The sequence below is a fragment of the Meleagris gallopavo genome, chromosome 14 (genome assembly GCF_000146605.3).
Source record: "Meleagris gallopavo isolate NT-WF06-2002-E0010 breed Aviagen turkey brand Nicholas breeding stock chromosome 14, Turkey_5.1, whole genome shotgun sequence".
Taxonomy (NCBI): Eukaryota; Metazoa; Chordata; class Aves; order Galliformes; family Phasianidae; genus Meleagris; species Meleagris gallopavo.
Window position 1 is genome coordinate 9163777 of NC_015024.2, and position 12551 is coordinate 9176327.

General features: G+C 40.6%; 1 protein-coding gene across 1 annotated transcript; it reads right to left on the reverse strand.

The window, feature by feature from the left end:
• Window positions 1–928: 928 nt before the first annotated feature.
• SEC61A1 (SEC61 translocon alpha 1 subunit) lies at window positions 929–11755 on the reverse strand. Its single transcript, XM_010718530.3, has 12 exons — window positions 11636–11755; window positions 10481–10548; window positions 10076–10141; window positions 9897–9975; window positions 8927–9058; window positions 8064–8173; window positions 7672–7825; window positions 6820–6980; window positions 6409–6606; window positions 5805–5996; window positions 4078–4154; window positions 929–3243 (listed from the first exon to the last, which is right to left on the reverse strand). The coding sequence occupies exons 1-12, from the start codon at window positions 11640–11642 to the stop codon at window positions 3057–3059; spliced, it is 1431 nt and encodes a 476-aa protein (XP_010716832.1). The 5' UTR covers window positions 11643–11755; the 3' UTR covers window positions 929–3056.
• Between the last annotated feature and the right edge of the window lie 796 nt (window positions 11756–12551).

Genomic DNA, 12551 nt, shown 5'->3' on the forward strand with positions numbered 1-12551 from the left:
AACCATTACAGCCGTGAAAAAAATCATTTTGGCTGCAAAACCCCACAACATAGTTTTGAAGTTTGTTAAACAATGGGATCTTTTTCTGTCTCAAAACGACATGGACACAGAGATAAGGCCTTAGGAATACATGAACTGCTATATAAACCGGGAGGCTTCTACAGCTTCCCGAATAGCTGTGAGATACAGAACACTCACTGCTTAAGTGGCAAAAGCTTTACAAGCTTTCACATGGACCCTGCAGCGCAAAAGGAGCAGCTGTGCAAGGACTTCCCTGGAAATACGACCGTCCCAAAGAGGACCTCAAGCACTGCCTTATGCTGGTATTTCAAGTAGCTGTCCTCTGCGTGACTGCTCTCCACATAGCTCCAATTACTTGGGATGCATATGATTACATAACACTCCGGCAGCAATGACAGTTATTCCTAATGCAAGTTTCTTAGAAATGACTTTATAAATGATCAGAATCTCAGCCAAAGCTCCGCAAAGGGTATTTAAATAAACTACCTTTAAGGAACCTTGGGCAGATTGTTGTCAGTTGGCTAAAGAGCATCAGGACAGCACCGACCTTTGACTTTCACTGCTCCAATGAGCACCCCATCATTTTAAGTACGACAGTTACAGCAGAAGACAAGCATTGTTACAAAAACTGTTTTTGTTGAACCCAGGCATGACTTCACTTTCCCACTATTCACTTGTGCAGCACCTTTTGAAACGCAACACCTGTGGAACAGGAAAGCCCACAGGAACGGCTAAAGCACTGTGATTTTAGCAAACTCATTCCTGAAAGGTCTTGGAGCAAATACCACTTTTTTGTTTCACACTCTGAACAGCTGTTCTGAGAGGGATCCCTTTTTCCAGTATTTTGGGCAGGTAACAGTATTCCACAACCGTTAGGATCGTGGCATTCAAAGCACCAGAACAAGCATTAGCTCCAAAGATGTACTTTATTTCGTTATAAAGCAGATTGTTTAGGCATTGTTCTGTGAACACCCACTGTATGACCAGCAGGTCCCGCTCCCAGGACACAGCTGCTCAATAACAAAGACTCCAGTACTGGACAACAAAAATACAGATGCATAGAACAAGTGCTGCTCAGACACTCGGGAGCTGGTGGCCGAAACAGCAACCAGTGAAAACGGATGATATGGTCAAAAATATATGTCCAGGTCCAGCCCAGCCAGAACTGCACATCCAGAAGTTGAGTCCTTTTTATTACAAATAATAAAAAGGAAAAAAATATCACATTGGACTTCTTGGAAAACCGACCAAAAAATTCCCAAAGAAAAAGAACCACACCATACTCCCTCCCTCTCCAGTCAGTCACTTTTAACTGTCCCTGATTTCACATCAAAAATCACAGCGTGGCATGACTGTACTTTATAAAAAAAACAAACAGGAAAGTGACAAAGTAGTGTGAATCAACAGTGAACAGCTGGCAGTGAGCATTTCAGATGCTTTATCCCAATCCTTTTGTTCGTTTTCCCCTTTGTGATCGTTTCCCCGAGGTCTTCGCTTTTACAGACAGGTGTATTTCATTCTGAGTTTGCAGAATTCTCATGCATTTGGTATTTGAGCTCAGTACATTAACAAGGGCCTCTGGATGTCATCTGTGTTTCTTGGGAATGTACGAGTCCCATCACTCTGAGCAGAAGCAGTAAGTCACACACTGGCACAACATGCACAAATGCACACGAGGCATGGTGAAGCCGTGTAGAGAAACATCCCAACATCACAACTTCTAATTCTGGTTTCCACGTTGTCCAATACTGACTGCAACAAGATTTACAAAACCCGTACAGATATCTGCATTTGGTCCTAGGCACCTAATTAGTACTGACAATTTAAATGGAAAATTAAGCCTTTTACTGTAACTTCTCTATTTTGAAGATATGATGGTAGAAAAAAAGGGGTCCCAATACCTTCTGTAGAAGTACTTTTCAGTGCACCATTCAGGTCAACACAATTATATGATGGAAAAGCCTCCTCTGCATGACTAAGAGTTACTTGACAAGGGTCTCATATCTACAACTAAATACAAGAATTCTAGGAAAAAAGACATTCTTTTCACACTCCTTTGTATGAGCATGACTCAAAATTCACCAGATATGTAGACATAATCAGGTAACATCCTGATAACTGTAAGACCAGAATTTTTAAAACTGATGAAACATACCCTTAGGAAAGGATACAAGCAGATCTGCATCTGAGTTTCCATAACACGTATTTCTTTCAGCATCAGAACTAGAAGTACTAGAGCTAATGGCAAAGAGATCTAACTAAAAGGTTTTTACAAAGCTGTCATAATACCAAGTTTCAAAGGTGCCATATTCCTTAGGCACAGCTGCTGGCACAATCTCAACTGACCTGAGTTTTCTGCTTACAGAGAAGAGTGATGGGAAAGAACACTTCATTCTCTTACCAAACCTTGACAAGCCTCAAGTCAATATTTGAGATCTGTCAAGGTCCAGCTCAGTAATTACAATACATTTGGAATTAGAGTTGCTATTTAGAGTGAAAAGAAGCAACTGCCTCCCAAATCTGCCATATTTGAACAAAAATACATCACAAAACCGAACGTATTAAACTTTGTGCTTACAATTGTAGTTATGGAACTCAAGCATTAGGGGGAGAGATTTTTACTCACTACTACTGCAATGGAGCTGACAAAAAAAAAAAAGGGAAAAAACCCTTCCAAACATTCAACCCTACCCACAGTTATTAAAACCTGTAAAGGGTTTCAGGTTTACTAATTTTTAGAGGGGATAAAAAAAATTCAAGAGTCATTGAACTAAATCCAATTCAGAAAGCTGATTCTCCTAACACATAATTAAGAAACAATTTTCATTAAAAAAACTGTGCACATTTTCCCCCAGTAATTTATAAAATGCAAACAGTATGCTAGAAAAGTTTGAACATAAGGAAATGCGCTTCGGAAATATTATTAAAAGATGTGTTCCTATAGAATGACATTATCAAGTTTACATTACTTCTTCACATCTGGATACTTTAGAGAGTGCTGTTCCCTTCTCTCCTGGGTCCATGAGAAGCTAGGTTTAGAAAAGAAGAGCTCCCATACTGCCAACTTCACTCTGTTCCTTTACAAATATTTCAAAGTACTGATAAATGATGGTGACAGCCAGCAAGATTCCAGTTCCAGACCCGATTGCCCCAAGGAAATCTGCCAGCACAGAGAGGGCACCAATGCAGAGGCCACCAAATGCAGCAGCTGTAGGAATGTACCTGTAAAACAAGGTGTGAATACAAAAGGTACTATTAGAATTTGCTCAGGATTATGGTAAATGTAATAGGATTATCACTGTATGGGAACCATGGAATGTATTTAAATTGAGGAGATGGGTGTTCCCTAGAAAGCCAGTCCCACTGAGAAAAATGACAACACAGATGGTTATAATGTAAACCATGGTAGCATACTCTCTTCTGGTATAGGTCCACTAATCCAAGAGAAGGGTTGTACACTAGGACCAGTACACCAGGTAAGGAAAGAAAACCCAGCCTGAATGGAAAGAAAAAAGACGAGCTGAGAAGGCATTTCAGTCTACCAGGTAATTAAGCATATGTTAATGAGTATTAGATCTTCAAGACATTTGCAGATGATTGAAATCTAAAGTTGCAATAATATTCACGTAACGATTCTTCTAGAGATCAGTCTCTGCTTGCCTCTACTGGACTTAAAGTAGCTGCTAATTTTAGAAAGGAGGACATAGAAAACAGTACTCTTAGGACATAGGAACAATCTTAAAATGCTGTTCGTCAGTTTGAAGTATAGTATACTTCCATCTTCATTGCTAACTTCCCTATAAATGTTGACATAAGGAAAAATAAAACAAGAAAATAAAAGCTCTGGAGTTCAAGCATGTTTTCTAACTGCAAGGCAACAACATCCTGCTGTGCAAGTCCAGCTACTAATGAGAGGCAGTGCTCCGTGCCCATGCACAGAACACTGAAGCTTAAAGAATAGCCATGCATTAGGGTCCAGAAAATGTCAGTCTAAGCAAAGTTTACAATGTGTTCTCCCATACTTTGCATAAGCAACTCGTGAAGGGCATGGCTCACCTGTTTAGTTCATGTACCATTGAAGTTTCTCTGTGGCCTCGCATTACCATTTGCTGTTCTTTCAACTGTTTGGCAACCTGCATTGAATAAAAAGCAGTTAAGTTAGGTTAGTACTATTAGCCAAGTCCACAGAATCTAGCACTATGGGAAACCACAGCAAGGCATTTCAGCGAGTTATGGGGTTTTTTCGTGTTTTATTTTTACATTGTTCATCTGACTTAAAAACAGCCAGTATTTTAACTTGGGATAATCCAGACTGCAGTCAGAGGCAATTCTCCATACTGTCAATTATGCAAAGCCTCTTGGATAGTTCCAGTCCTACTGAGAAGACAAAAACATGGAAACCAGTGGCTGTCCCACACACTACATACTACTCCTGTTACACCATTACTGTTCCCATACTAAATACAATTCCTGTTTTAGCACCAACTCCCTACTCTCTCCTGGTTAGGGTTTAGTTGATGTTGTTAAAACCATCTTATGAAGTGTGCATTCCAACAGTTTCCCACATTCAGCTGAGCTATTTGTGAGACTGTATTAGAAGGGAAATGGCTGAGAAAGGATCCCTTCTTGGAACACTACTCTTAAATGGTATTTCTGCAAGTGGATGGGATTACAATCGAGTCCTGCTAATATCTACTAACTACTGATAGGAACTGAAACTCTTATAGGTGAGCTTCTAAAGCTGCCTGTCACCCCATTCAATGTACTTCCAGATGATTAAGCTACCAGTTTTCCACTGGTATACTGTGAATGTATACATAAGTAATAGTTTATCAATTTTTATTTTTGATCTTGTTTACACCAGCATACTTTCCTGATACTGAAGAAAAGCTGAAGTGTTACAAGCTGTATCTCCATTTATTCTGAAAGAAAATCTACCTATAAATGACTGCAAGTGCCTCCCTGCACGTCTGACAGCAAGCAGCCAGATGCAAACCCAAAATGAGTGCTCATGCTGTTAACTCACCATGCAACTATCACATATTTGTTAAAGAATGGATTAAACCATTCCACATGGCTGTCAAACTTCATTTCCTGCCCAAAAACCATACAATACAAATATACCACAATGACAACTATTTTCCATCTTGTTTTCCAATTCCAACTGGAGAATTAGTTACTCAAGATCAAATGTCTTGGAGCAAATGGAAATTTAAGAAGCCACACATACATTAATGCACAGAACTACATTTTCAGATCTCAGATCTTTGAAGTTAAAAATAAAAACTTCTTGTTAATCTTCCCTCAAAACAAACTATGAGCTCTTTATGCCAGAAATGGATACTTAAGTTTTACCTGCAGGTTCCTAAGTGGCAACTGCCCTGTACACACTGCAATTGTGATTTGGTACTAAAAGCTTTGAGTGTTACCTGCTCTTTCCTCACACTCATCAGATTTCATGTAGCAGTGTCAGAAGTTTCCTAATACCAACAAAAAAAAAAACACCTGTATGTCTTTTGTTATTGTCACTGCTTTCAAAAAAGCAGTAAAGAGAAGAGGGCAAAAATAAATAAGTAAAAAGTTTCATTTTGCCCTCACTCTTCCCAGTTATCATTTTTTTAAAGCTCTTTCTAATCCAAAAATCAAAATCACTGCTTACACAAATGATAAAAACTACTGTGAAGATCACCAGCTTAACAGTAATTTAAGAAAAACTCAGTATGTTTATCTTGCAACAGACCTGCTGTTTTTAATCAAGATATCATTTATCATTTTAAACTTACATCTTTGGCAGACGAGCCAGAGACTTCAATCCATGTTTTAGAGAAGAAAGCACAGGAACCCAACATAAACACAATATAAACAACTGCATGGACAGGGTCTTCTAACACTGAAGAAAAGGATTCTGGAGGTGACAGATAATAACAAAGTCCACCAACAGGATAAGCACGAGCAGGGCCTCCAGCTGAGGTGTCCTACAAAAAAGGAAGCAATTAGTCACCAGTTTTCTTGCCGTTTCTCAGCCATAAAGTTAATCCTGGGTTTATACCCCACCTTTACATCACTGTATTTCATTATCTTTACAGAAGCATACGAAGACTCAACTTCACTACCATAAGCAGTTTCTAATGTGGAAATGGAATACAGTAAGGAACAGTAAGAACCCCTAGGACAGTAAAGAATTTTAAAAATTAAATGAAGATTCAACATCTACAGCAAGTCTCACACACCATCATCAATTTAACAAATTACTAATCGAGAAGCTTCAGCATACCCCAGTGACCAGCCATAAAAATGTGCCTTTATGTTTAGGGAGACCATGTCTCCAAGTACACCTGTTAATGGCACTCCTACAGTGCTGTATGTAAGATCACAAGGAATACTCACAGACCAAGTGCCCAGCAGGCTAACCAGTAAGTTCCCACTGAAGCGTGCAGAAAGCATCTGGGAGATGACGTACAAGTTTGACACCAGGGCAGACTGAAGAATAATGGGAATGTTTGAAGTATAGAACAACTTGATTGGGTAGGTGTTGTACTGGCCACGGTAGCGAGCAGATTTAATAGGAAGATCCACTCTGAAACCCTGAAAAATTTCCAAAAGAGAAAAGTGCCTTGTTATAACTTGACAGCATGAACCCATACCACAGCTCATGAACTGAAAGGGCCAGGCCTTGACAACAGCAGAAAATAAACATGCAATCGTTTTTTTGCAAGCATGTCACTTCCTTTAAAAGGAAGCAGATTACACATCTATTTCCATAGAGACAGCTTAATAACTCTCTTTATTCCAACTGACCTGGAAATAAATTACAATCGCAAACACGAAGATGGTGGCGATCAGATTCATGAGGTTAGGGAGATTCTGACGGTAAAAGGCCTCACGAAGAGCTCTGACTTTGTCTGTACGAGTAGCCAGAAGATGAAACAGAGCAATGATGGCACCTTCAAATTCCATGCCTTGGGTGGAAAAAGAAAAAAAAGATAATCAATTTAAGCATGATATCTTTATCTTTAAATTTCAGTGCTTTGTCCAATTAGGCATTCTTCTACAGAACAGGACTCATAACAGAATTACTTCCATCCTTTTTCATATTAAGGGCACATTCAGAAATCCCCCCTGTATGAAACTAGAAACTAATCACAACCCAAGCACCAAATGGGATAACTTTACTGATCTCCTGAGACACAAAATTACTTACACAAAGGTTTTGTTTTGTTTTTTAATTATTTTCAAATGAGGGAGACAACATTTCTAGTATCATTTGTGATCAGCCATTGGCTACTGTTTGAATTTAAAAAATGCAATTACTTCATTTAAGTTTACTAGTATACATCAGCAACATGATTGCCTCCTATCAGGTTTGGAGAATAAGGGGTTTGGAGTAAAGAGTAAGACAAGGAACAGAAAGAAACAGCTGATACTTGTCAGTAAGCTGGGTAGCAGCTGCAATACAACAGCAGTCATCCCTATCAAGTTTTATGGAGACACTGTAGTTTAGGATTAGAAACTGGTCTTTTTTACTTTAAGAGATCATTGTACTATTCTATAAAAGAATGTAAAGAGTCAGAATTTTAGAAGGCTATGGGAAGAAGTTGCTGTGTTTATGTTCCATATGAGAAAATCATGAAGTTCTGATGCAAGCATTACCTCGTCCTGTGTTCACCGTGGTGGGGCTGAACGCCTTCCACACAATAGTCTCACAGATATTGGTAGCAATGAAGAGAGAGATGCCAGAACCGAGACCGTATCCTTTCTGCAGGAGCTCATCCAAGAGCAGAACTATCAATCCAGCTACAAAAAGCTACAGTAAAAACAAACAGGAGCATTACTCACATTCCTTTTTATTTTTTGTTAAAAAAAATTAATTCCTTTTAGAAGATTCCATTATGGGAAAGCAAGCACACTGGTATCTCTACCCTGCATATCTATACCCTGCATACACTGGTATCTCTACCCTGCATGTGGGTAAGGAGAGAATCCATAACACTGATTTCCTTGACCCTTTCAGAGGACAAAGAAGGAGGGAAGAGTAAAATTACCTGAATTGTGATAAGCAAGCAGATACCGGCGCCCATCTCAGATGGGTCTCCATACATTCCAGTCATTACATAGACAATAGACTGCCCGATGGTAATGATCATTCCAAACACTGGAGAATACAAAACACAATTATGTATTTGTTCTGAAGATTTATGTCCTGGACAATTAGACAAACGTCACATCTTTGTAGAAGTTGTGACTCAAGTATTTCTTCCCAGAACATTCAAGAGCAGGTTAAGTTTGCTCTCTGAAATCTAGCACTGAAAATCAAACATGCACAGACCTCAGAAACAAAGATTTAGAAGTAAGTATTTTTAGTTACTGAAGATGTCTATAAATACTGAAAATTGAGGATGTTAGGACATCACTTCAGTTATGATTCTTTCTTTCCCATAAACAAATCAGTAAAAAAGCTTTGGTGCCACACATTTGAGAATAGTCAAATTTCTCTAAAAGCCATTTATCCCATCTTGCTAAAGAACCATGCTTGAAAGTGTAAGGTAACAACTACTACAACTAACATCTTCACAGATACTACCTTTTTTAGACAAACACCACCCAACATAATTCAAGCTACGGGTCCCAAAACATTGCTTAATTTATTTGATGAGATTGCAGTACAAATGGCAGCTGCACAGATACTCTTCCTTTACAAACCTATCTGAAGCTGAATGCTAACAACCCAAAGAACAGCCAGTAAAGCTGCTGAAAGAAACATCTGTAGCACAGCATCAACACATGGCATGACAGAAGTCCGTACCCTGTACTGAACATCGGAGACCAAAGCAAGTTTCAACATTCTGTTGTTAGTGTTAGATTCTAAATCACCCTACCGTGGCATTTAGCATCAGCTGCTACTTACATTTCTGTGCTCCGTTGAATAGAGCTCTGTCCTTTGGGGTGTCGCCAACTTCAATGATCTTGGCACCTGCCAAGAGCTGCATGATGAGCCCAGAAGTGACAATAGGGGAAATGCCCAGCTCCATCAATGTACCTGCCAGACACAGGAAGCACAGTGACCCTCAGAGGTGTGTGGGTATGATGCACACCGGCACCTTCTTTCCAAGTTTGACTTTCCACCCCTTGCCTCATACAGAGATGACACAGAGCTCCAAATATCCACACACGTAAGAGGTTCCCACAGTAACAGAAGCTTGTTAAAGTTGGTTTAATAAGTAATGCAGTACTTCTCAGTACCTTAAGAATCACATTTGCTGGAAAAGACTTTTGGTGTTGGAAACAGCTTTCCTGTTTACAAGACAAGGTAGGAATTTGCTTTGTCTTTGACAACCATCAGTAACTTCGTTATTTATTTACAAACAAAAAGCCCAAACATTTTTCAGGAGTGCTCCAAGCACTCACATAATCACCACACAATTCTTCATTTGTATCTACATTAAAAACTTTTGTCATAGACTGAAGTTAATAAAACAATCACAGACTTAAATCTTTGGTGAGGCAGACTAAACGACATCATCCAGAAAAACAGAGCACAAGCAAATACAGCTGCAGCATGACTGAAATAGCTTGGAAAGTACACAGAATCCTGCACCAGCAGCAGTGCTAGAACTATTTCTCCCCAGGCTCTTTTTCTCACAAAATGCTCCCTCATTTTTGCAGAGAATAGACTGCAGCCAGCTACAAAGCCATTTTGTCCATGAAAGCATGCCTTTCCAATCCCACACTGACTTATATTGTTTTACATTAGATAAAATTACTTTTTCCTCTTTGTTTCACTTCCCATTTCATTAAAATGAACCACAAATTAAGAACAAATTTGAAAATGTTTTCTTCCATGTTACAAACATTTTCTCTTGGAAGACTGATCATACCTCTATTAGAAGCCAGAATCACTCTCATCCAGTAGAATGGATCTGCTGAGTCTGATGACATTATGCCAAATAAGGGAATCTGAATATCCAACCAAGAGAAGAAAACAGTTTTTAATTAGAGACTTTATAATACCCATTCACCATCTTAATTCTACCTTAAAAAGAAGAAAAAAGCATACCTGACAACATACTAAGAAGATGAAGAGTGTGATAGCTGTCCATAGTACCTTTTCCTTAAACTGAATCTAAAGGAAAAACAAAACAACACATTGAAGAAGATAAAGCTGCCAATTTAGCAAGGTCTAGTCAACCAATAAACTCTCACACTGATATACTGCAGCGCACTTTATTTTCTTCTGAAGGAACAAAGTGTAAGATACTGAACAAAATAATTCACTTTCATCCCTTCTGAACTGCATGCAGCCAAATCTCTATTGAACCTTTAATCCAAATAACCAAGTCTGTGCAAGTTAGAGATAGTACTAGCATTTCCACAGAAACGTGTCCTTCGTCATTCTCCCTACAGTGCCAAGCATCTTATATTACACAAATATAAATTTCTGAATGAAATTTCACTAACTTACCTTCCGTTCTGGCTTCTGGATTTCAGGCAGGATAACACAAAAGGGCTTGATTACTTCAAGAAATTTTACTGTAAGGGAATTAGTTAAAAGACAAAGTAAACACACACAACACTGGGAAAAGCTCAAATAAAATTAAATGCCACATTTAAGAAAAAAGTTGCCTTTTCTAGTTGATTTTTTTTTTTAAATTCTCATGCAGAGGTATGCAGAAAAGGTAAGTAGAATATGGATTGAAAGCAAGGAAGAACAAAAAAGAAAAAAATCGAGAGCCTTCTGCTTTTAATGAGCAGGTTGGCAGCACAGAAAATCTGCTGCTGTTTTGCACACGTGTATGTCTTCATAACTGAATTTCATAACACTTCTCAAGTACCAATATTTAAAAAATACAACACTGAAGATAGGTTAAAATCAGCAGTTGCCTTAAGGCCGTACAGCTCAAGAGCTCCTCCTCAGTGTCCACACACACAATGTTCTACTTCAAGTCACTTTACAGAACTCATCCTGCAATGACCCTCCCCCACATCACAAGGACACGTCCCCAACCAGAAAAGTCAAAGCTGCCTCAGTTTTAGGAAAAAAAAACACCAAAAACAAACAACAAAACAACCACACACAACATAGGAATATGTGCAAAGTCACACACTGGCCACAATCACACATAACTGATTTTAAACTTAATGCTGAACTTCCCGAGGCCAGGCTCAGACTTGCACGTGCATCTGCGGATGAATGTGAAGGACTGAGACAATACAGAACTGAGACTCCTGGTGGCTGCCCACTTCCATACCGAAGGCAGCACTCCCATAACGCTTTACGACTAACCCATACAGAACTGCTCCATCTCAAATCATTAGTTGTGCTTTCAATGCCTTAACCAAGCTGTAGGAGAGGCTGGCAGCTGTGATAACAAGACGCTGTTCAGAAGGCTCTTCCTTTCATCCAGGAAACGAGTATTTCACTCAAGAAAAAGAAAGGCAGAAGGAGCCTCCAGAACTGAGGAAGGAGCCCGCCCGCCCTACGAGGCCTGGCCGCAGAGGGAGCGCGCAGCCCGGGGCTCCGGCGGGCTCGGGCAGAGCGTCACCCCGACAGCACGGCTCCCCGCCCGCCCCTACACCCGCACAGAGCTCAGCCCCAAGCAGACACCCCAATACTCACTCCCCATGGCGGCCGGGGACGGGAGCGCGGAGCGCTGCGGCGGCTGCCCGGGATGGACACGTCAGGACTGAGCCGGGCCGCCCCCTGCCCTTCCGCTTCCGCTTCCTGCCACGCGCCGCTGCCCGCACCGCGCAGGCGCCGTTCTCTTCCCCCGCGCCGGCCAATCGCCTACAACTCCCAGCATGCACCGCTGCCACAGCCCGCCGCGCCCGCCGGGAAATACTGATGTTTATTGGCTCCGTGTGGGTGAAGGCAACCAGTCGTGTGGCAGTGTGGGAATTGTAGTCAGCTCCCCTGGCCGCCATCTTATCGTGTCGTCTTAAAATCACCGGGTCCAACCATCAGCCCCGTGCCATCTAACCACGTCCCTCAGTGCCGCATCTATCCTTGTCGTGAGCCTCAGGCTGAGTTTAACACAGCTGGAGAAAGCTGAGCCTCTTGTGAAATATAAAGCACTGGTAAAAAGGTGCAGCACTGTGCCTTGTGCCAAAAAGTGCTGAGATGTAGCATGTGTTTGTATCACAGAATCACAGAATGGCCAGGGTTGGAAGGGACCTCAAGGATCATGAATCTCCAACCCCCTAACAACCCCTACTCCAACAAGTGAAAAGTAGTCCCATGCACTTCTTGCTGAAGGTGTTTTTAAGAGTAACACAACGTCCTGTCTGCTTTCCAGGCATTTAGAGAGGGACTTATCGCTGCCCTGAAAGCTGAAGGTAAACAGAAGTTGGACGAAAGCAAATAGAGGTGCTGATACAAGGGAATTACTCAGCATAAAGACTGCGAAATCCACTGTGGTTTCCACAAATCTTGTTCCTTTCTAGGCACTTAGCTATAGTTTGATTAGTCGATCCCTTCTTTCCTGAGATTAACTTTAAAATTAGCAGACCTAATTTGCATTTCCTGATAGGTGGTG